At 37.0% G+C, this 22686-nt stretch overlaps 5 protein-coding genes and 1 pseudogene across 10 annotated transcripts; 3 read left to right on the forward strand and 3 right to left on the reverse strand.

The window, feature by feature from the left end:
- Positions 1-1280: 1280 nt before the first annotated feature.
- LOC142505779 (small ribosomal subunit biogenesis GTPase RsgA 1, mitochondrial) lies at positions 1281-4531 on the reverse strand. Its single transcript, XM_075618892.1, has 5 exons — positions 3816-4531; positions 2736-2957; positions 2447-2641; positions 2125-2318; positions 1281-1683 (listed from the first exon to the last, which is right to left on the reverse strand). The coding sequence occupies exons 1-5, from the start codon at positions 4470-4472 to the stop codon at positions 1497-1499; spliced, it is 1455 nt and encodes a 484-aa protein (XP_075475007.1). The 5' UTR covers positions 4473-4531; the 3' UTR covers positions 1281-1496.
- A 494-nt stretch (positions 4532-5025) lies between these two features.
- Positions 5026-9559, reverse strand: LOC142505249 (serine/threonine protein phosphatase 2A 59 kDa regulatory subunit B' eta isoform-like). Of its 2 annotated transcripts, none has more exons than XM_075618144.1 (3): positions 9151-9559; positions 7376-8786; positions 5026-5635 (listed from the first exon to the last, which is right to left on the reverse strand). In XM_075618144.1, exons 2-3 carry the CDS (start codon positions 8588-8590, stop codon positions 5276-5278), a joined length of 1575 nt encoding a protein of 524 aa, XP_075474259.1. In that variant the 5' UTR covers positions 8591-8786; positions 9151-9559; the 3' UTR covers positions 5026-5275. The 2 variants fall into 2 exon arrangements, with proteins under 2 accessions (XP_075474259.1, XP_075474261.1); XM_075618146.1 differs by having other exon boundaries at positions 7376-8837; positions 8906-9559.
- A 1931-nt stretch (positions 9560-11490) lies between these two features.
- LOC142506000 (glyceraldehyde-3-phosphate dehydrogenase, cytosolic-like) lies at positions 11491-12383 on the forward strand (annotated as a pseudogene).
- Positions 12384-12800: 417 nt separating this feature from the next.
- On the forward strand, positions 12801-18727 carry LOC142505251 (triacylglycerol lipase 2). Of its 3 annotated transcripts, XM_075618150.1 has the most exons (10): positions 12801-12919; positions 16414-16515; positions 16592-16708; positions 17218-17358; positions 17438-17548; positions 17614-17757; positions 17849-17889; positions 17990-18069; positions 18158-18253; positions 18334-18727. In XM_075618150.1, the coding sequence occupies exons 3-10, from the start codon at positions 16595-16597 to the stop codon at positions 18645-18647; spliced, it is 1041 nt and encodes a 346-aa protein (XP_075474265.1). In that variant the 5' UTR covers positions 12801-12919; positions 16414-16515; positions 16592-16594; the 3' UTR covers positions 18648-18727. The 3 variants fall into 3 exon arrangements, with proteins under 3 accessions (XP_075474265.1, XP_075474264.1, XP_075474263.1); XM_075618149.1 differs by lacking the exon at positions 12801-12919 and having other exon boundaries at positions 16148-16515; positions 18191-18253; XM_075618148.1 differs by lacking the exon at positions 12801-12919 and having other exon boundaries at positions 16152-16515.
- Positions 13193-15833, reverse strand: LOC142505250 (transcription termination factor MTERF5, chloroplastic). The gene is made up of 4 exons (XM_075618147.1): positions 15553-15833; positions 14919-14968; positions 14602-14817; positions 13193-14515 (listed from the first exon to the last, which is right to left on the reverse strand). The coding sequence occupies exons 1-4, from the start codon at positions 15621-15623 to the stop codon at positions 13389-13391; spliced, it is 1464 nt and encodes a 487-aa protein (XP_075474262.1). The 5' UTR covers positions 15624-15833; the 3' UTR covers positions 13193-13388.
- A 917-nt stretch (positions 18728-19644) lies between the features above and the next one.
- On the forward strand, positions 19645-22589 carry LOC142505168 (SWI/SNF complex component SNF12 homolog). Of its 3 annotated transcripts, XM_075618024.1 has the most exons (4): positions 19660-19770; positions 20132-20209; positions 20309-21846; positions 22109-22589. In XM_075618024.1, the coding sequence occupies exons 2-4, from the start codon at positions 20201-20203 to the stop codon at positions 22173-22175; spliced, it is 1614 nt and encodes a 537-aa protein (XP_075474139.1). In that variant the 5' UTR covers positions 19660-19770; positions 20132-20200; the 3' UTR covers positions 22176-22589. The 3 variants fall into 3 exon arrangements, with proteins under 3 accessions (XP_075474140.1, XP_075474139.1, XP_075474141.1); XM_075618025.1 differs by lacking the exon at positions 20132-20209 and having other exon boundaries at positions 19645-19770; XM_075618026.1 differs by lacking the exons at positions 19660-19770; positions 20132-20209 and adding an exon at positions 19781-19930.
- The last annotated feature ends 97 nt before the right edge of the window (positions 22590-22686 follow it).

A 22686-nucleotide genomic window follows, 5' to 3' on the forward strand; every position in this document is an offset into this window, starting at 1 on the left:
CTTCCAGCAACAATGTAAGGATTTCAAGATACTCAATAACTTATATTATGGATCATATTATAATATATTCCAAATTTCTTAGGAATATCATGGCATGGAGGAAAATTAGTTACCAAAAGGTCAGACAGTAGTTGAGAAGCTAACGCACCAAAGAAAGTCTAGCCTCATCTGGAAGACTGAAGAATAGCTCTAAGTAGCTTGGTTTGTCAACTAACATTGCTGCAGCTACAACTTTTTAGTTCATGAGAAGTTCTGGAATCCTCCCCAAGGCGTCAAACACCTCCTTATTCCCATTCGACTTCCCACCATCTCGGCCGCTCCTGACTCTGATAGTTTGTCAACTGGTTTCTCTGTGAAATTATTAAATTCATCTACAAACAGATCTTTGAACTGTGACTTGCGCTTACGTTTTTTGTCACTAACTTTTTCGATACCAAAATCATTGACCGATGGATGGTTGGTTGCAGAAATTGTAAAGACCTCATGATCACTATCTATTTTGAGTGTATTTAGACTATAACAAAGTTTCACTCATGATAGTCCTATGAGCCCTTAGTTACCGAAAATTAATATCAAGTCTTTTTAATTCAAATACTTGTCTTGAAGGTTTTCGGTTCGAGATTTGAAAACGCATATTTTACTGTCAGTAGTGGAGAGTTTTGTGAATAAGAACATATGCATCATGAGAAAAACTTTGGCTCAGTCCAAACACACTCAAAAAAGATAGTGACCATATGTCATTACAATAAACGACATCTTTTACGTTAAGAAAATATATAATTTAAAAATGATAGAAGATGTGAAGATATTATTGTCAATTTATAGATAAAAATTTGCAACTGAATGTTAATAACATCTTTTGGCGTACAAATAACATTCCTTAATATTATTAATAATGATAGGTGTTTATTTATATAGACAAACAACTATCTCCATAATTCAATAAAATATTTGATAATAAAAACTATTATAATAAATTAATCAAATCAAGGCACGAAATAATTGATCAAAAATTAATTTAATTACCAAAAAAAAATCAACTGTATTCAAAGTCAATTGTTAAATAATTATGCTTCATAATCTATATAAAAACCATTCTCCACCTGCATAAAAACTCTTCCCAACCTCAAAATATAATCGAAGGAACATAGGAAAAGAAAAAAAAAGAAAGAAAGAAAGAAGGAACATGGATTCAAGTTTAGGTGAAAAACAGATTCACAGAGCGGTCAGCAGACCGATCAACAAAAACAAACGAAAAAATAGTTTTAAATTCTTAAAGTCTTTAATTGAGAAAATTATTGACTTTACTTTCAAAGTACAATACACTCCAATATTTGACAACATTCATGATTCTACCGTGTGTTAGCTTTCCACTAAAAAATACACAGTTTGGACATTGTTTAAAGCCCCCGTTGTAAAAAGTAGTGAAGTGTTGCCCAAAGGGAAACGGAGAAGAAGTGACTATTTACCGTGCTTATGTATTATTTATACAATATTTATCGATTTTTCCCCTCACATCCCGAGCATAGGAGTTTCATCATGTCGTCGTCGTCGTCGTCGTCATCAAGCTCATCCAACTCATCTAGTAATGACTGATTCAGCTTCTTGCGAGATTGTCTCCTGTGCTTCTTAGGTTCCAATCTGGGTTCCGCTTGCTTAATACCTAAGCCTCCCACCTTGAACCTGAACCAAGTTCCAGTTCATATATAGGAAGAGAAGTAAATAGACATGACGGAAAATAAAAGAATAACCCGAGCTCTTGGCACACTCGGGAAACTATGTTAAAAACTATGAGATTAATTTCCATTAGTACTAAAACTGTTCACATTCTCGAACTTCAGTAACAATTGCTTCGAAATTACACTCGTGAAATAAAAACAACAGACTAGTTTGTCAACAAAGCAAAGACTCAAGAATATACTCAAATCCGATCATCTACAGATACATAGCAGTTAAAAGCTTTTAACCAGAAAATAAGGTTCGAATGTTTCACACAAACATGCATCCAATTAAAATAATCGGTATCAGTAAGTACCCCTCTTAACGGCCAAGTTATTTGTAGGATTGCAATAATGGTCAATTATATATGAAAGTAATCATGGCACATCTTAAAGCCAAACATACCTAACATCACCTTCTCTTTTAGTTCCAATGGTCCTAAGTTGAAACTCTTCTCTGATTTTAATCTCATCGAGCAATTGAAGATAGTATGGATATCTTTCCCAGTCCCCTTTCACCAAACATCCAGGTTCACCTATATGTAGGCAATTGCTGAATGAACACTTGCCATGACCATTGTCTACTAGAATTTTCTGGATCTGAAGAAATGTCATTTGAACACTTACTCGAGTTTAAATATCACATATATAATACTGCGCGCCTGATCGAGCAAAAAATAGATAACAAAAAACAATTAGATAACAGAAGCATAGTCAGCAGTAGAAACCTCTGGGAAATGAAGTGCGAGGGACTGTGCTGTTACTTTCATCAAACTTGGCTGGTTAAATCCAGGAGTGTCAGCGAGATATCCTCCTCCAGTTAACGGAAGTAAAGAGACGTTCCTAGTAGTATGCTTTCCTCTTCCACTTCTCGTTGACACCTCCCCAACGCGCTGCTCTTCAAGCCACTTGCTGCCCAAAATCTGAATAATTGATTTAGGAGGGGAAGAGTTATTTATCAGTTGGCTGACAAAAAACAAACAGACTACATATATATGTGAGACATTGCGAACCTACAGGTTCTAACCAATTATCATCTTCAGCAGCCCGAAAACAAGTCTGATTGCCTCTTAACGCATTGATCAAACTAGATTTACCAACTCCGCTGGGACCAACAATAACAGACATTTGGTCTCTCAGGATGAATTGCAAAGTATCTAGACCTTGCTTTTTATCAACGCTACAAAGAACTGGTTCATAGCCCCAACTACGAAGCCGGGTTTTCCACTCAGATAACATCTTCAAAAATAATACATCAAAAAAGTTAATTTAGTTATTACAAGGAAAAATCAGAACAAAAATCTTTACTTATAACATTGCATGTAATAGTATCAGGCTAGCTATATACAACAGACGAAGATGTGAAGGTCTGAAAGGAAAAACTTAAGTTGCTTGGGTTCTGGAGTTCAAGAGCTCAAGGATTGTTTCATAATTAGATCAAAACAAAATAATCTCAAAATTATTTCTCAAAACTACTGAGTTTAGTCGAGTTGAAAGGGCAGCCAAACACCATCTAACGTATTCATCTGAACAGCGTGGACATAAAACAAGAGTATAAGTAGATCAAATTTAACAAGAAGCATCACTACAAGCATAATCTGCAAGAATAGCTGATGCATCAACAGATAATTTAAAAGAAAAAGGAAATTGTTGCTGATGGGAAGAGTTTCTGAGAGAGCTTGCAATTATAATGGGATATAGTCAAGTTTGTACTCTGCAGAAAACTAGTTGACAAAAAAACTCTTCCCATCAGCAACAGAGGCGCATTTCCTTTGCTTTGTTGACAGACTTGTCTGATTTTTATTTTTTTTTTCACGTGAGTAATCTCGAAACAATGTTTGCTGAAGTTTGAGAGTGTTAATGGTTTTTAGTACCAGTTTAATGGAAATTAATCTCAAAAGTTTTAACATAGTGTTTCCCGAGTGTGCCAACTGCCAAGAGCTCAGGTATTCTTTTACAATCTGTGTCATGTCTATTTACTTGTCTTTCTATATCTGAGTCGGAATTTCGGTGTTGCGGCGGTAATTGAGTGACGCGAGCAGTAATGCATTTTTATTAAATGGCGCAAAGAACTGCTCAAGCAAACGAATGTCGTACCTCTTCGTCCACAAGCTCTGTTTTATTTAACGCAATAGTGAGTGGAAGTCCAGTAGACTCGGCCTCCACAAGAAACCTAGTAAGCATGAACGGCTCGAGCTTCGGTTCATCCAAAGAAAATAGCACCAGAAAATGATCAATATTAGCCACAGGAGGATCGAAAATCTCGCTCTTCCGCTCAAAAACGTTCTCAATCATTCCTCTCCTATCCACCCAATCAATCGACCCGACCAAAACCTGATCGCCTACCAATACTCTCCTCTTTATTTTCTTCAACAGCGCTTTCACGTAACACAGAAGTTCCACACCGGAGCTCGCAGAATTTTCATTTCTCGAAGATCCCAAATGCAGCGAGTCGACAACTACTCGCATGAAATTGGCTTGCGAGGAAGCGACAGTGCCTATCGCTTGATTCTCAGAGAGCGGAGGCGTGTCGTTGGGCGAAAGAACCGGAGCGAGAGAAGAGAATTGCTTCTTCAAGGTTTCTCGAGCCTTAAGGAGGCTCCTTTCAGGCTGTTGAGGCCTTCTGACATTGCTAGGGTTCTGCTGCTGGCGCGGGAGTACAGAGCTGGTAAAAATGTAGCGGTGTGAGCGGACGATGGCGGCGGAAATGACAGGCGGCAGTTTTTGGCGGAAAGAAATCGAAGCGATTGTCATGACGGTGATTAGAAAATGGAAAATTTCGATTGCTGGTCTTCGTGTGAAGTACGGACTTGCCATAAGCTTTGGATAAATTATTTAGTAGAATAGGATGGAACGTGCATCAGTTATTGGACTTCGACCCAACTTAGAGAATTGTTATTGGACTTGAGCCCATTTACAAGTGAGATTCTCACAATCACCCGAATCATTTACAAAAGTCCAGCAAGAAGAAAATTAATAAATATAGCAACGGCGCCACCACAGAAAGTATCTCCAGGGGGTAATGAATGATTTTGGAGCCGAAACGTTCTACTTCAGAGGATAGTATCTTAAATTTTTAAACAAAAAACCTACTTATAAACATATAAAAAAAACCAAAAAATAGAGAAAGATCTTTCCTTCCGTGTATGATGAGATATATTATATCCTTATATTTATAATTGCATATTAGAGTACACAAATCAAAAGCCCAGTTAAAAACAACTACATATACCAGTAAAAACAGAATTCTTGCAAACTAGCAAAGAAAATGCCAGTTCACTAAAAAAAAATTTGAATATAACATGCAGTGACGACCCTACAGGCTACCACCTAATCTTGTTTATCCCCCAAAGTTCCATATGCATGATCCTGTAACTGCATTAGCCCGCAAATGATCATACCCCGTGTCGTGTCCTTCAAAGGGATGCATAAGCCGATAAACAATAAAGAAAATACTCAATTCCAGGGTTGTCAATTCAGCTTTGATCCCATGATAGCCATTCTTGGTCAGAAATACGCACAAGAAAGTTGAGCCACAGCAAGAACTCGCACGGTCTCTATCCAGATGGTGTTTTAGCGTTTGTCCTGTGAGGAACAAGCACGGCTTCATTAGATGAAGCTTTTACCGCAGATATTTCTTCCATGCGTTTCCATACCGCTACACGTTTTAACTTAGTCTCTTCTTCCCTTGCTTCATCTTCTTGGAATTTCAGTAAACACTCGTCGAAAAGTTCCGGATCCACATCAGAGAAGAGTTTGCGGACATTTAGTGTCAAGCTCTGCACTGCCTGGTTCCAGTGGCTTCTTGAATTCTTCTCCAAGGAAGGGAAGATTATCGGAAGAATTACTTGACGATTTTGTTTGATCAGGTTCTCAATATGATCATTGTTCCATAAAAATAGAGCCCTTTCCGCCACCTGCAATATAAATAATCCAATCAGCTTGATTCCCAATGGAGGAGTAGCTTTTAAATCTTCTGCTAATATTTGGTAATATATCTTCTCTACATTGATCGAGTACTTGCGGCATGTTTCATACAGATGTACAGCCAAAACAAAACTAACTGTGAGCCAAACTGTTTTTTTTTTTTTTTATAACTTAAAAAACAAAAAGCCAAATTCAGTGACATTATAATTTGACAGATGAAGATCATGAAACAAGAGAGGGCACTGTTGAAAACATATCAAAATTCCAAGAGAGACAGGGACCCTGTCCTAAATAATTCAGAAATACGCACAAAAGGATGAAAAGGAATAAAACACTTGATACAATCCAACCTCATTGAGGTTCTCCAGTGGAACAGACCTGAATTAACCACAAATTTTCGAGAATTTTTTCCCTTGCCTCTCAGATCTCTGTAAATGATTGAAACATTAGGCTGCTGTTCTAAGATTTCTCTTACCGGACAGAGTGACAAAGTCATAGTTTTTTTAACTGTCATGTTATTTTGCAGCAGCTTTTTCTTGTTTTACATTGAAACAAATGTTAGAGATTCCCTCCTACTGACGCTTCTCCAATGAAGACTAGTTTGGCCACTTGCTAGTATGCATCCTTGACAACCACGAATGACTACATGTCTGTTCTCATGTTCATTTCAGAATACTAAACTATTAGATTTTGCTACCCTTAAAACACCTACTTCAATTGTAGTTCCACCATGTAGTACAATAAAACTTCTCGATCCCAAGTACAAGTCTCAAACTACCAGCAAAGTTTATTCTCTTCGTGCCCGTTTAAAGCATTCCATGCCGAAGAAGATGAAAGATCACAACAGAATAAATAAGTTCATTACATATCACTACACCCATAGTCATATGAAGTTGGTAATAAACAACTTGACCTCAAACAAAGTCTTTAGTGAATGTTCCCATTGTGATAGGAATTCCTAAATCAATTAAACATGAATTTGAAAAAAGGCAATCGGTAGAACTTAAGATAAGGAATGATACATTAATTAACAAGAAAATGGCCTCACATAGGTAGAAGAAGTGCTATTGCTACAGAAAAAAGCCAATGCTCGGACTCAAAGCCTCGAAATTCAGAACCTAAGATTAATCAACCAGAACTAGTCCTCATTGGTTTATGTCTTGGATAATAGACAGTTCAAAAAAATTACAAGACAGACCAGGGAAGCTTAATACTTAATAAAAGGAAAATATAAAAAACCATGCATTAAACCATCCTACATGGTCAAAATTCATCCAAACAATGCCTCACAGCATATATTTACATTAGTTAAAACTCATTTAACAAGATGGGCTCAGTGATGGAACTAGAGCTGTTACATAAAAACACTATGGATCCTTTAGACGTCAGACTTGATATAATGGTGAATAACGGCTGCAAACCGACATGTGGTACGTTGTAGTCCATGAATGGGAATAAAACCAATAGATTGAAAACAATGTATCTACTACTCCATTTAAACCAAGAACATCCAATTAATGATTCACGGAATATCAGCATATAAGAAGTATTACAATAGCGAAACACACCCTCGTGCATCTATTGACAAAATGGGACTTGAGCATAATTAACATGCCAAAAATGAACTGAGACCCTTAAGGTAGCAGATTATCATGGTCTTAAAACCAACATGTCATAGTAAGTAGTAAGCAGTGAATGGAAATAAAAGGTTATGAGATTTTCTGGCTAACCTGAAAATGTAAGCTGCTCAAGCATTGACCAATCTGCCGAAACAATGGAACCATACATCGCTGGAACTCGGGAGGTTGAGTAGCTTCCAATACTTCCTCTAGTTCACCCAAGAACATAACCTCCTTTGAACTGTTTGTGATCGGCCAATATTTCAGTAGACCTCGTATGACAGTATCAGCAAGTTTGCAGTCCTTTTCCACAAACTGTGTGATGCAGTAAGATAGCTGCTGATGATACATTGGTATGCATTTTGGCTTGTGAAGAGGAATTAACGCCCGAACAAGGAAAAGTTTGTGCTCTTCTTTCAAAGGCAACGCAAATCCATTTATAATGCTGCCCAAAATTTCTAACATTTGTGCGATGCCATTATACTTCTCTGTTTCAAAAATAAAACAGTAGAATATATTATTAATTGATTTCCTTATGAATGGACGATGCACCATGAACTTCCCATATACCCGGTGCATGACGGTTTTTAGGTATTCCCTTTCTCTGGGATCTTCTGAATCAAATAGATCCAGTAACCTTAAAACGAACGAGTGATCAATGTAGCGCTTAGCCAGCTTTGCGTCTGTCTCTGGTGAAGCCACAAACCTGAGAAGAAATTCATAGACGAGCTGCAAATGGGGCCATGCAGGATCCATTAAGGGCTCCTCGTCTTCCACATCAAAGGCCTCTAAAACTTTGTTTTCATGATACTGAGTAGAGAGTGTCCGAAACAAATTTATGGATACCATTTTCATGATCTCTTGCATAACTGTTTCACTAAACTTCCCATTGGGCGAAGTCACATAATCAACAATCTCTGTCAATGTCTGCCGCTTGATGTCTTTTTCTTTCAAATTTTTAGCAGGTTCGGTGAAGTCAAATAGAACACAACACAAATTCAACTTTTTAATAAACAAGTTTTGCTTCTCTGCATTTTGTACATCCCTAAAACTAGGAAGTGCTTCATATGGCACAGCCCCGCCAGTTCCATTTACCTTTGTATGCTGTGAGTCGTATAGTTTACTTCCAGAAACTAGACCAGAATTTGAAGTTGAATTGGTCCCTTGAAAAAATGTAGCATTTGAATTACCTGACCGTGAACCTGTAGCATGATTGCTTCTGGAAGAAGCAGAAGCATTAGAAGATGAAGAAGAGGATCCTCCATCCCTATTCTCAGCTAACTTGCCTTGTTTTCGTGGAAGTCTATTGAGAATATTTTTAATCATACCTTAAAGTAAATACAACCCTCTTCAAGTAAGTTCAATTTGTTACAATTCAACTAAAACGGATCAATAAACCAATTTCATTTACTTTATCCTTTTTATCAAGGACGCAGGCACCTATGAGGCTATCTTCCCCACCACCAAAAGTAAACACGCAGGATCTTTGTGCTTCTGCTGTTACCAGCTAAGGGCATCTCATCTGTGAGAATAGAAGGGACACAAAAGAAAGCATAAACCGAATTAATACAAGCTAAGCCCACGCAACACAAGCCAGGTTCTATATCAAATTTTGAAGCACGAGCAAAAAATTCACCAAACCCTTTAAAGTAGATACGTATTGCACAAAATCCATCCATCTGAAACGAAGGTACGCTGATACTTGGACATAATTTCATGTAAATTTTATACCAACCAGTTTACAGCCCAGATGCGGAAAATAGATTCATATTGAAGACATAGCTAAAAAATTTACCCTAAAGATAATATGCAGGGAAATCCTGCAACTTTGACTTACAAACGCCTCAAAAATAAATCAAAGAAAAGGTCACGAGATTAGAGCTCACCTCAAAGTTCCCCTTCCTCCCAAAATTTCCCAAGATTCCCAACTATCCAACCATATCAGAAAGCGTCAAGATCTGGGCGTGATCTTGAAAACCCAGTTGACATTCTTCATCAGAACTCGCCAATCAAAAAGTACCTATCAAAGCAGTAACACACACACCCCGAAACAGCATAACCACCCACGCACCTCCGTTTCAAACTTCACACGGACAACTATGATAAACAGGACTGCAAAAACTATGGATTATGGATGCACGCACATTATTTTGATAGAAAAATAAAGCAAGAGAAAAGCAAAGGGAGGCTAAAAAAAAGAATGAGTCTTTCGTGAGTTGGGTCAGTGATTGAAATCTGAACATTGGCCCCGCAAATGGGCTGCAAAGAAAGGGAGAGCAAGCAAAAGTAACGGGGTTGGGTAACGAGTAAAAATGAGAGATTTGGGTGCCGTTTGGTTGAGTGAATTGATTTTATTTAATTCAGTCACACTTCATCAATTACTTGTAGGATGTTTAATTCTCCCGACATAATTAACTGAATATTATACAATTATTATCCATATTTTGACATTGTTTAATTGATAGAATGAGATGATAAAAGCCGGACGTTCATAGAGACGGTGAATCAATATATAAATTTTATAATGAGTCAAATCTATAAAACTTGAGTGAGATGTTGGATGAAACAACGATGTGCAATCAACTAATGATAGAAGCCGAACGTTTATAGAGACGGTGAATCAATGTACAAATTTTATAGTGAGTCAAACCTATAAAACTTGAGTGAGATGTTGGATGAAACAACGATGTGTAATAAACTATTGATAAAAGCCGAACGTTTGTAGAGACGATGAATCAATGTACAAATTTTATAATAAGTCAAACCTATAAAATTTGAGTGAGATGTTGGGTGAAACAACGATGTGTAATCAATTAATGTCTTATCATTTGCAACAAAGAAATGACTCCTTAAAAGTATGATTTATGGATGATCAAATTAATTCATCTCAAAACTTTGAAAAGATATTGAATTACGAAATTTGAAGTGCTCGGTAGAAGTTCCTCTAAATACTTTCTAAATATAATTGGTTTGTCCATGTCATGAAATTGAAATGTACATCCAAAATTTTGTTTTCATAGATTAATTAATACGTCAGCAATTGAGTCATGAGTTTATGGCTTTGTGTTAACGACAAATTTAGATACTGATATTAGAAATGTCGTTATATTTGAATGATCAAAGCTCATTCCAAATAATAACTTTAAGATTTTTGAAAAATAATTTATTAGATTAAAATTCTATGTATGTGAATCATCTCATGAATTGCTAGGAAAAGTATTTTTTTATGTATATACAATGTGGTGGAAGATTTGTTTAAAGAAATTAAGATGATATAACTCCCAATTAATAAAAAAAAAAAGTGAATTTGATCTTAAAAAGAAAAGAAAAGTGAATAATGAATAAACATGTAAAATTGTCATGAAAAGTTTGTCTATTTTGTATTTGAGTTTTATAAGTATTCAATTTTGAGTTTTTTGTCATGTAAATTGAGTTTTTTTAAATTATTTTTTTATTTAATGATATCAATCACGTCATTATTTTTGATGTAATGTTAATATTTTTTAATGTAATGTCATCAATCGAACAAAATAAGCCCAAAACCCAAAATATAACTCAACTTACAAAACCAAATCTAAAATTGAATAATTACAGAATCACAACACAAAATGCACAAAACTTATCAGAACATTTTGAATATTTTTCACGTAGAGACAGTTCCCCCCATGCACTCCGAGGTTGTCGTTTCAGCACGTGGAATGGATCCACCAAATTTCATCATCGAGTGTAACGCCTCACACTTCTATATAACGATCTCGTTTGCCCTCCATTCTACATTGTCGATCTCAAAAGTCGTTTTACTATCATACTCTCTACTCCTACGAACTCTTTTTCCCCCGTTTTTGTGCTCTAGATCTCGCATTCATCATGGCCAAAATAAAGATTGGAATCAATGGTACTGTTAAAATTCTGTTTTTGTTAAATTTGTAGAAGGAAATATAGGTTACTCCGTTAGTCCATTTTTCCTGTAAGATTTTTTTAACAGCATGTGATGTGATCTGGTGTTTTTTTGTAGGATTGGACGATTGGTGGCTAGAGTTGCACTGCAGAGTGATGACGTTGAGCTTGTAGCTGTTAATGATCCATTTATTACCACAGATTACATGGTATTGTCCTTTTTTTTTTTGGGGGAGGGGGGGGGGGGGGGATTTTTATTCTCTCTCTTTTGTGGCTTTATAATCGTGATTGATGCCTTACTCTGCTTGCTACCCAACGTACATGTAAAAATGCATGCTGTGTTTGTCTATCCGAAGTTAGGAAATGCATGTAAATGTTGGTCATTTTTACTGTTGGTTCCTTTGTTGCCAATAGATTTGTTCTTGTTGAGGGAAAAGTACGATTGAAGGAGGGAAACAAGACAACGACCCTGTTGGTGCATTTATGGGGAGGAGTCTGAGGGCAAATTGTAGGGTATCCTGGGATACACAGAAGATGATGTGGTGTCCACTGACTTTGTTGGTGATTGTAGGCAAGGACTCGGGATTTACTTCCTTCTAGTTGCTTGTTTTGCTAATGATTTATAAATTTCTTTTTAGCTTTTAGCGACGTTGCTTGAAGTTAAGCCTACAAGGTCTTAATTTCCTAGAAACTCGGTCGTTGTCTTGTTTCTTCTCTCGTAATATTGAATATTTTATTTACTCACCCTTTCCCTCGGTTATTTCCCCAATTAGGTGGATATTTTTTTTCTGAAATCTTTAATCTTTTCACCCCTCTATTTGTTATTTGACGCTGCCACATATGTTATGAAGTTGTCTCTTGGCATGACAACGAATGGGGTTACAGGTATGCCATATCATGAAGAAAAGATACTTTTTCCCCGTTTATTCTAACGTTCGACTATATGTTGGATGCAATACTAATGTACTACACTGTCACAGCAACCGTGTGATTGACTTGGTTCGGACATGGAAAAGTCTGCTTGAGCCTGTTTGGAGGAGGGTTTTCCACATCGATTTTCCACGTCACTCCATTTTGATCAGATACAGAGGAGTTGTGTTTCGGAATAATTGAGTTTACGAGGGACTTGTCCTTTCGTGTTTATTTTTTCCCGTGTTGACATTTGTTGAACAGGATCTATTTAGCTATTTGAGTTTGAGATTGTTTTAGGCTTTTAACTGTGGCTCTAATTTGTCAATGTTTACTGTAAAAAATAATATTTTTTATTTGTGACTCAAATAAAATATTTGTCTCATAAAATTGACTCGAGAGATCAGCTCACAAGAATTTTAGTGAAGAAAACTAATTTCAATAAATATACTACAAAATTTATATATTAATGGATCATGACGTACATGATAATTTAAAATGAAAGTTATTAATTTTTTTTTTAGTTTGAAATTATAAGAGAAAAGATAAAATATATGAAAAACATGATATATAAAGTTGGATGGTCAAAGGTGTTTTCAGAATTATAAAAACGCTTAAATTAAATATGTAAATTTAACGATATGATAATTTACGAAATCAATACGAGTTCAAAGACTTGATCTAGATTGATTATATCACTCACCTTTACGAATAGCACTCACTGCTAATTTGCTATAGACTTTAACACATATCTTTCTTTATTGCAGATATATGGTAAACATGAATTCGAATCATTGCCAGTTAATTACCGATGGTTACGTACCAGATACTGAATGATCGTCCACCAAGGTAAGAAGTTACTTTACCAAGTTTTATTTGAAAAGATTGTGATCTGAATTTCTAACATAGCTCGAACATTTGCATAATCTAATTGCTTAACCGAACCGATAAAGAAAGCGCGAAGCTTCTCTGTATTGTATGTACCACGGGAGACATACCATGGAACAATCTCGGTAAGGATATATCTTTTCTTCACCGAGGAGAAGCACTTTTTTTTTGCATCAAAGACTTTTTTCGTCCAATTGAAATAATATTTGATTCTCGTTCTAAATTATATTTCAATGAATTTCTAACATAGCTCGAACATTTGCATAATAGAACTCAGTTCACAAAGTATTGAAGCTTAATAAACCATAAAATTTTCAACCAAGCATGTTATAACACAAAAACTCACCATCTCACGTATACTATGAATAAAGTTTTTCATATGTAGGTAGTATCCATCAGACAACTAACTGACATGACATGCAGAAAAAACCTACTCACCAACCATTTTCTGCATTTTTTTCTTCAAGAGTATATGGTAGTCCTGTTCCGACAGAGACAACATTTGATTCAGAAGCAGCTTGATGCTGTGTTTCATCATAATCTCATACCTAGGTTTGATCCTATCTTCTAAACTGTAGCCGAAATACTGTGGAAATTTGATTAGTTCGGACTTTGGATACACCGTGGTCACAAAAAAGTCCCACTTTGGTGTCATGTTATCCGACAAGCTAAAAGTATACAACGTCCCATATCGAGATATCATTGTCGTGACATCCCCCAAACTATATCCTCTGTCCAAGAAAAATCGAGTCACGGGCTTCAAATTAGCCTCAATGCTGAGACCAAATGTTTGAGGAGATCGTTGGAGAAGAAGTGCGACATTAACCTCCAAAGACTCGAAATAGTCGGCCGTGGGGCGTAACTTTTCCTCCACACTATAACTTATAATATTCGGGCAGCGAGTAATAAGCTTACTTACATTCTCAGCCGAGAGGCCCTTCTCATAAAGAAAATCCACAGTTGATTTAAGTTTTGATCTGCTGTAGGTGAGAAGCGGAGGGAAGCGGTATATTACTTTTGCCCATTGCTTCTTATCGACACCAAGCTCCTCGAGATATTCCATGGTGGGAATCAAATTTTCTGTGAGGCTAATTCCACAGAGTTGAGGTCTTTTACTCAGGATGCCTGGGATGTCTACTTTTGGCACGCCTAGATCGAGAAGAAATTCAACGACAGGCTTGATTTTCCCGTCCAAACTATAGTAAGCGAATGCTGGGAATTTGCGTGTAACTTCTCTGATTGCTTCAAGTTCCATACCAAGCTCTAAAAGATAGACAATGTGCGGAGGAAGCTTCCCTGTTGGGCTAACGTCACTAACTCGAGCCAGGGCTTTTAACTTCTTAGAGTTGAGAGTAGATATAGATGTAGAAACTGATGTAGCAGAAGTTTCTACCAATGGTTGTTTCTGAACAATTTCTTTAGTATTTTTCTTTACAGGAGATGGATGGTTGGGAAAGTTTTCAACAAACTCTACCAAAATCGATCCATACTCCTCAAGGAGTGTCTCAAGGTACGGGTTAAGAGCGTCCCTGATCTCAAGAGTTGTGAGTTCCCGACCTGAAGCAGGAATATAAAAAGCCTTAACAAAACAAAATAATAAGTTTCAAGAGTGTTTAGAGAGAACCAGAAATAAGAAACCGAACCCACTAAGTAGCGAGACTTGTGAACAGAGTGAAGCTGCGACAGCAGGTGATCAATAAAACCATCCGACTTGTTTATGGTTCTTGCTGCCAGCACATTGCTTAAACCTAGTTTCTTCAAGAATAAGCTCAATACAGCCTTTGCTTCTTCCTTTTCGGCTGCTAACAAGGTTTGAGGCACAACCCTTACGCTAAATGATCCATCTAACCCAGATTCAGCTTCCAACCAAAAGAGATTCCACAATGTTATATTACAAAGAAAAGGTGAATATCTGCATGCAACTTTATGGAGGATACCAATAATGATAATAAGATCTTACAGTATTTTGCTCGAGAAAAGAAAAGCTTTTGAGGAACCAGGACTTGAGTCCTGCAGATGATAAAGATGGTTAAATGGATGTCACCAATCTAAGATAGGTGCTATAGGATGCTCAAACTGTACAATTGAACTATTTGACTTTATAACACTGTTGCAAAGCCTACGCTAAAGTCGGTGAGACCATTCCACTTAATTATAGCTGATTTTTTTGAATCCATGGAGATATAATTCTAATTAAGGTCGTGGACACCCAAGTTGCCCAGAGAGTAACATTTCACAAAAAGTTAAGTTCTTTGTTTCTCTTCTTCATCTTGCCGATATTCATATCAAACAGAAGGTGTGCAACAAGTTCTACTATCGACAGCCACTATAGTGCAAAACATAAACAATCACAAAAGAAAGGGGAAAAGGGGTGCAAAACCAGACCATTTCCACAACTTTGCATCAACCCATCCACAGGATTACTAACACAGAAAAGCCAAAAAAAGGGGGAACTTGAAGTAACATCGTATCAAGAATCTACACTGAGCAAAAAAACAAAACAAAACCCTGCTCCGTTATTTTAAATTACCAAATATTCACAACCCAAAAAACCATAACCCATAAATGTGTTAAGAGGGAAGCAAAGACTGCACCTTGAGCGGAGAAAGGTTGTTCTTGAGAGAAACGGGTGTCCCGAGGACCTAGAAAGAGCAAAGGCTTTCATTGTTTGGCGAAAAGGGTAAAATTTGGGAATTTGACTGTGATAAAATTGAGTGGAGAAGAAACTGAAAGAGTCTGGCTTGGCTTTCGGGTGCTTTCCCTTTACTGCACTCGTGACCACAGGTCCTGTAAATTGGGATTTAATTCATTAGTTTAACTTTCGTATCTAAAGAGAGGTGAAAGCATGCGGTCCCCTCGTTAATTCGCAAACAACTTTGAACTCAAATCTTTGGTTTATAATAGATGAGAATGCGAAAGTTCATAATGGCTAAATCATTTTGATGGTTGATATTTGAGATCAAATATTATTATCCCGATTATTAAGTATTAGACTCAAGCTCTGCACACGGTCCATGCGTATACAAAACAGAGTTACAATAGATTCATATTATTGATCTATGATGTTTTTGTACACTTTCTCTGGTTCCTCAGATTACAGGTGTTTACCAGGCAGATTAATTTGGGATAAATTTATAATCATGTGGATAAGATAATTTTGTCATCTTCATTAACAATACTAAAAATTTACCCAAGTACTAGGATCTCGATTCATTTTGCCTTGAAAAGAACACAAATCGCAATTCTCGGGTCATGTAATCCAGCAACACATTGCACACACCCACACGTATAAATCTCATGAATCCTTGAGTAAGTCCCAGAAGCAAGCTGACATACATTGCTCCTCGCAAGAAAAATCGTTAAGCAATCAAATGGTTTCGAACGGCCATAATTTCCTGCTCGATTTGGCTGGCTCCGGTTTCTTCTTGCTGATATTAGTACACCTCCCTCGTCAGGCATTCTCCGGCCGAAGTCTTCCACTGGGTTTTGGGCAGCCACCGGAAGCTCTGTGCGCCGCTGCAATAAACTCACTTGGTTACAAGTGTCAAGAATTTGAGGTGCTGATGACTGGGATCCATTGATTTGCATATATATTTTTATTTTGAAATGAATTTGAAAAACGACCTTTTTCAGGTGATGACTGATGATGGATACATACTAAGCGTACAAAGGATTCCCGAGGGCCGGGCTGGTGGAAGAGGCGGCGGTTTAGACCGGCCACCGGTTCTTCTTCAACATGGGGTAATCGTGGTATGGACTCATTTTAGTTGTTACAGCCTTCCTCCGAATAATAATGTGTCGAGACTTACTTTTTCATCAAATTAACTATTTCCTTTGAACTCTTCGTTATTCATAATCTTTCAACGTTAACAACTTAAATAATAGAAAGTACGTAGTCTAACTAAAGGTGTGAAAACGGTCATCGGGATGGGACGGCCCACAGCCTACTCACAATTATGCGGGAAGGGGTGCCGCATACCAACCCGGGGTTTGTGTAATTGGGCGATTGGACTTGCCGAAAACTACCGTTAGATCGTTCGACCGTTTTGACGTGTTAGAGAAATTGTCAACTCAGTCCACCTATTTTATATGACAGAACAGACTAATCCGACGAACACTTTTAAGTTAACAAAAATTTGCCATATTAAAATATTCTAATAATGCAATATGCACTTATTGCCATGAAATATCAAGAATGATTTAAAATTTCACATATATTTAAATTAGACAATTCAAGTGGTAGAAAACAATATTTACAGGATGGGATGTCATGGTTGCTGAATTCACCCGACGAGGCACTGCCGCTGATTTTGGCTGATAACGGATTCGATGTCTGGATTTCAAATACAAGAGGAACCAGATATAGTCGTCGGCATCTCACCCTTGATCCCGCCAAGCAGGTATTCAAATTGTGTTTCATTGCCACTTATCCTTCGAAATATTCAAGGATTGCAAAATCATTTTTTGAAACTGAGACAGGAATATTGGAATTGGACATGGGACGAGTTGGTGATTCACGATTTATCGACATTCGCGGACTTGGTTTTCAACCAAACTGCTCAGAAAATTCACTACGTTGGCCATTCATTGGTAATCTATCAACTGTTGGTTTTGTCTAAACTATGACAATATATGACTAAATAATTGATGGACAGGGGAGTTTGGTGGCATTGGCGGCATTTTCGGAGGGAAAGCTGAGTGATAGGATAAAATCAGCAGCACTGTTAAGCCCGATTGCATACTTAAGTCACATGACCACAGTCCTCGGTGTTGTAGCAGCCAAAGCCTTTGTTGGCGAAGTAAGCGATCAGAACATCACACAAAACATCATTTTTTGATTTATATATATAAGGGATAGATACAATCTGCCTTATGATTTTCTGCCGGCAGGCGGTATCAATCTTGGGCTTGTCGGAGTTCAATCCCAGAGGGTTCGTCTCATTTTATATCAGCATCCCATATATAACTTCAAAAATAAGAAAATTCTTGTGAATGTGCTTGATTATCTTTTTCTTCCCAATTAAACCGCAGGGTACAAGAAGAAATGTTTATGAAAGCTCTATGTGACAATCCGGAAGTAAATTGCTATGACCTGTTAACAGCACTCACGGGTATATGCACAAACAATATTTATTTTATTTTTAAAGAAGGATTTGATCTTAGTGATTACTTTTTGTCATTTTCTAATTATATGTAAAGGAAATAATTGCTGCCTGAATAAATCAACCATAGATAGAGCCCTCAAGAATGAACCCCAATCTACTTCAACAAAGAACCTGATCCACTTGTCCCAAAGTAAGTCGTGCGTATATATTGTCTTATCCCATGTTTAGTTTTAAGTGATTGATCAAAGGACAATCCACTTACTGATGCAGCTGTGCGAGATGCAAAACTGTCCAAATATGACTACGGAAGTGCTCAGCTGAATATAGAACATTACGGTGCACCCGACCCACCCGTTTACGACTTGTCGAAGATTTCTGGGGATATACCTCTCTTGCTGAGCTATGGAGGACGAGATGCGTTATCGGATGTTCAGGATGTGGAAGATTTGCTCGATGCTTTGAAATTGGACAAGTTGCTGCAGGTTCAATACGTCAAAAATTATGCTCATGTCGATTTTATATTGGGTGTTACGGCCAAAGATTTAATTTTTAATCGGGTCATGTCGTTTTTTAGAAATCAATAATCTATTTTTTAAATATGATGTGTTGTTATCTGTATTTTACAATCGATACTTCATATAAAGTTCTTTTGTAATCGCTCGAACTCTATGTTTCATTCCAAATTCGAAAGATAAAAATTTTTTAAGATGTGAGAGACTTTTTATGTCAAATAAACTATAAGTCATCGACTGAAAATATATAAAAAAAACGATAAATAATTTTAAATACGTTTGTCTGGCACAAGAGCACTAGAGTAGCCACATGGGAAAAAATAGTGAATTTTCGGTGCGTTATGGTATCGATACCGAAATTTTCGATACGATAACGATATGAAATTGGAAAATTTTCTGTATATATCGAAATAAAAACAATATATTTAAATTAAAACATATATAATATTTGTAATAAATAAAAATGAAGTTGCAAATTTAAAAAAATGCAATATTTTTTACATATAAAACGGTATATATCGATTATATATCAAAATCTCGGTATACCACAATATTTCGGTATAATCAATATGCTAATTATATTTTCCTCGTGGCTGTGAAATTCCCCAAAAGAAAACGATAAATTATAATAACCACATCTTACTATTTGATTAAAAATCTACACTCTATACTAACTATTTTTCAATTAATTTGGTGAAGCCTAAATAAAAAATACAGTTATATCCTCATATATATACGATCTTTACTATATTATAATCGATAAACATCTTAGAGAAACTATATTTGGTTATTTTAATAGATGTCCAAATTTATCTTTTAACAATTTTTCAAAATATTTAATAATTATGGAGCAAAAAAATAAATTGATCACTAAAAATATTCCCATATTCTCTTCTCATTATCTCACTATCCCAAGTCCTAATTACAAAAAAAAAATCTTTCAATATTCATTAAAAATATAATTAAATTAGTTGTTTTAAAAGGCTAATTAAATAAAAAAATTTGTTTTAATTTTTTGATATTTTGGTAGATTTTTTTTTAATATTATTAGTTAATTAAAAAATCTTTATATCGGGTGTGCTTTTCCAATTTGACCTCACTGTGAGTGCGAACTCGAGCATTCTGAGTTGCGGAGGCAGCCAGCGGCAACGCGGGGCTACGGTGGTGAAAACTCATCCCATCTCAATTTAACTTTGTAAGATTGTTCTCAAATCTGGATCCAAGCTGTTTTAATCGTATAATTTCTGCTTCAGCTCCAAATCTGTTTCATTTCTGGATTTTTTATCTGTAGTTTCTGCACTAATTGTCGTGATGAAGGTAGCTGTTTCAATTCGAATGTAGACTATTTTTAGGTCGTAAGTATTCTTGGCTTCTGTAATTTTTGTATCGCTCTCTTTTCCTCATTTGATTCCTCGTTATTTTACGTGCAATTTACTCTGCTCCATATTTGGGTTTAGGGTTTTGTTTATATGCGAATTTTAAAATTAATCTTGACAATTTCAATTACTCATAGAGATTTTTTGTATGTTTCTGGTGAAAAAATTCCATAATAGTAGGCGATTGAGCTTCAGCTTGATCATGTCCTGCAAGTTTATCCTTTCATTTATCACCCATAATGTTTTCATATGGATGAAGTTGGTTTCTTTTTCTTTCTTTTTTTCTCTTAAATCTTTAGTTTTAAACTTCTGGTGATGTCAGTTAAAAGAAGTGGTTTCCTTGGTTTGATTTTTTAGATACAGCCAGCTATGTCAGCAAATAGCGGTAACCCTCCAAAGACTGTTGGAGCTTCACCTCCCTTTATGAATTCATTTCCGGTGAATCCATCTGGTCAGCAGCAAGTAGGTCCAGGCTTTCCGGGTCAGTTTCAGCTGTCCCAGCTTTCTGCAACTCAGATCCAAGCCATTGCTCAGGCTCAGTCGAAGGCTCAGGCTCAAGCAGCTCACGCGCAATTCCAAGCCCAGTTGCAAGCTGCTCAGGGCCTTGCATTTAACCAGGCTCATGCTGGAGGGGTTTCAAACATGGGCTCACCATCGCCTTCTATTTCCGGAGCTGGAAGTGCTGGTGCCAAATGGTTTTCCCAAAAACCACCCGTGCGGCCAACCTTCTCCCCCCCTACTTACTCGGCCTCTCCAATGAGGCCAATGGATGTTGCAGCCGCTGCTCGCAAGAAAAAGCAGAAGCTCCCTGAGAAACAGTTACAAGAAAGAGTTGCGGCCATTTTACCTGAGTCGGCTCTTTACACGCAACTCTTGGAGTTTGAGTCTCGTGTGGATGCTGCTTTGACAAGGAAGAAAATTGATATCCAAGAGGCTCTTAAGACCCCTCCCTGCATTCAGAAAATGCTCCGTATTTATGTATTTAACACTTATGCCAATCAGATTCGTACGATTCCTAAGAAGCCAAATGCGGAGCCACCTACGTGGACCCTTAAAATAGTAGGGAGGATTGTGGAGGAGGGAATGGATCCCGAACAAGCTGCCCTCATGCAACCAAGCCCTTTGAATCCAAAGTTCTCTTCATTTTTTAAAAGAGTTACTATTACATTAGACCAGAAACTATATCCTGACAATCATTTAATCATATGGGACAGTGCCAGATCACCTGCTCCTCACGAAGGCTTCGAGGTCAAAAGGAAAGGGGACCAAGAATTTACTGTGAGCATACGGCTAGAGATAAATTACGTGCCTGAGAAGTATAAGCTAGCACCAGCACTTGTTGATGTCTTAGGTATTGAGGTTGATACCCGTGCAAGAATAATGGCTGCTATCTGGCACTATGTTAAGGCTAGAAAATTGCAGTGCCCAGGTGACCCATCTTCTTTCAATTGTGATCCGCCCCTTCAGAAAGTATTTGGCGAAACCAGGGTCAAGTTCACTACAGTTGCGCAAAGAATCACTCAGCACCTTTTTCCTCCACAGCCCATACACTTAGAGCACAGGATAAAACTGTCAGGAAATACTCCTGTTGGGACTGCATGTTACGATGTGCTAGTTGATGTACCCTTCCCAATTCAGAGAGAATTGCATGCTTTATTAGCCAATACCGAAAAAACGAAAGAGATTGATGCCTGTGATGAAGCAATCTGTGCTGCTATAAGAAAGATCCATGAGCACCGGCGAAGACGAGCATTTTTTCTTGGATTTAGCCAGTCTCCAATTGAGTTTATTAATACACTTATTGATTCTCAAAACAGGGATCTTAAGCTTGTTATTGGTGAAGCAAGCCGCAATGCAGAAAAAGAGCGTGGATCAGATTTCTACAGCCAACCTTGGTATGTGAATATTATATTTGTGTTCTTGTTTACTGCTGTAAGCCTATAATTCATTGCTTTGTGTTTCTTGCATCTGACAAATGACCTAAGAAACTTGTGTAGTTTCCACTGCTGTGACTATTTGTAAGCATGTATCTACCTGAATAACTATTCATTACAAAAGACAATATGATCTCTTTATCATTTTCGAGGCCAAAGTATTCATTTATACTTGTAATTTATGAGATTGGATGAGAAATGTAATCTTTTGCAACTTTGACAGGGTTGAAGATGCTGTTATTCGGTACTTGAACCGAAAGCCACCAGCAGACATCCCTGCAAACACTTGAACTGGGATGAATTAATTCCAAGGATGGCTAGAAACTAGTGTGCATCTGGTAGCTAATTGGCTTGTCAGGTCTTATTACGAGTGATCTTTTGACGAAAAGGCTCTGTGGACTAGAAAGTTACTTGCATCTATAGTGAAGTACTTGTAATCCACTGTAGTTTTAATGCTGCTGAAAACATGACATGGGTGGTGTAGACATAATCTGGAATGAGATACATACACTCGAGATTAGTTTTACAAATGCCGATGCCTTGACCTCGAGCTGTTATCTTCTGAGATGTATGGATGAGTTTGCCCTTGAGAATACGGCATACATGTTACTGTTTTTCGTTGTTAAATATATATTTAGGTTCGACATTGCATGAACGATGGGTGTTAATGTTATGCTGTGTGTAGTTGATTGGCGTGCTTTGTACTGTGTTGTGTTGTTTTACACTGATGGCCTAATGCTTTGCTTAACAAATTATTAGACAAAAAAAAGGTTTTGTGTTCCCAGTGTCTCTAGCCATTTC

This window comes from Primulina tabacum, chromosome 10 (assembly GCF_025594145.1).
Source record: "Primulina tabacum isolate GXHZ01 chromosome 10, ASM2559414v2, whole genome shotgun sequence".
Lineage (NCBI taxonomy): Eukaryota > Viridiplantae > Streptophyta > Magnoliopsida > Lamiales > Gesneriaceae > Primulina > Primulina tabacum.

Coding starts and splice junctions, on each gene's coding strand:
- LOC142505251 (XM_075618148.1), top strand. CDS start 16,330: ATGGTTTCGAACGGCCATAATTTCCTGCTCGATTTGGCTGGCTCCGGT. Junction 17,359..17,437: donor CCCTTGATCCCGCCAAGCAG/GTATTCAAATTG, acceptor AAACTGAGACAG/GAATATTGGAATTGGACATG. Junction 18,070..18,157: donor CCTGTTAACAGCACTCACGG/GTATATGCACAA, acceptor TTATATGTAAAG/GAAATAATTGCTGCCTGAAT.
- LOC142505250 (XM_075618147.1), bottom strand. CDS start 15,623: ATGAAAGCCTTTGCTCTTTCTAGGTCCTCGGGACACCCGTTTCTCTCA. Junction 14,818..14,918: donor CTTTTCTCGAGCAAAATACT/GTAAGATCTTAT, acceptor TTTGGTTGGAAG/CTGAATCTGGGTTAGATGGA. Junction 14,516..14,601: donor CAAGTCTCGCTACTTAGTGG/GTTCGGTTTCTT, acceptor TTCCTGCTTCAG/GTCGGGAACTCACAACTCTT.
- LOC142505168 (XM_075618024.1), top strand. Junction 21,847..22,108: donor GATTTCTACAGCCAACCTTG/GTATGTGAATAT, acceptor CAACTTTGACAG/GGTTGAAGATGCTGTTATTC.
- LOC142505249 (XM_075618144.1), bottom strand. CDS start 8,590: ATGATTAAAAATATTCTCAATAGACTTCCACGAAAACAAGGCAAGTTA. Junction 5,636..7,375: donor TGAGCAGCTTACATTTTCAG/GTTAGCCAGAAA, acceptor TTTATATTGCAG/GTGGCGGAAAGGGCTCTATT.
- LOC142505779 (XM_075618892.1), bottom strand. CDS start 4,472: ATGACAATCGCTTCGATTTCTTTCCGCCAAAAACTGCCGCCTGTCATT. Junction 2,642..2,735: donor ATGATAATTGGTTAGAACCT/GTAGGTTCGCAA, acceptor TCAATTATTCAG/ATTTTGGGCAGCAAGTGGCT. Junction 1,684..2,124: donor AAAAGAGAAGGTGATGTTAG/GTATGTTTGGCT, acceptor AACTTGGTTCAG/GTTCAAGGTGGGAGGCTTAG.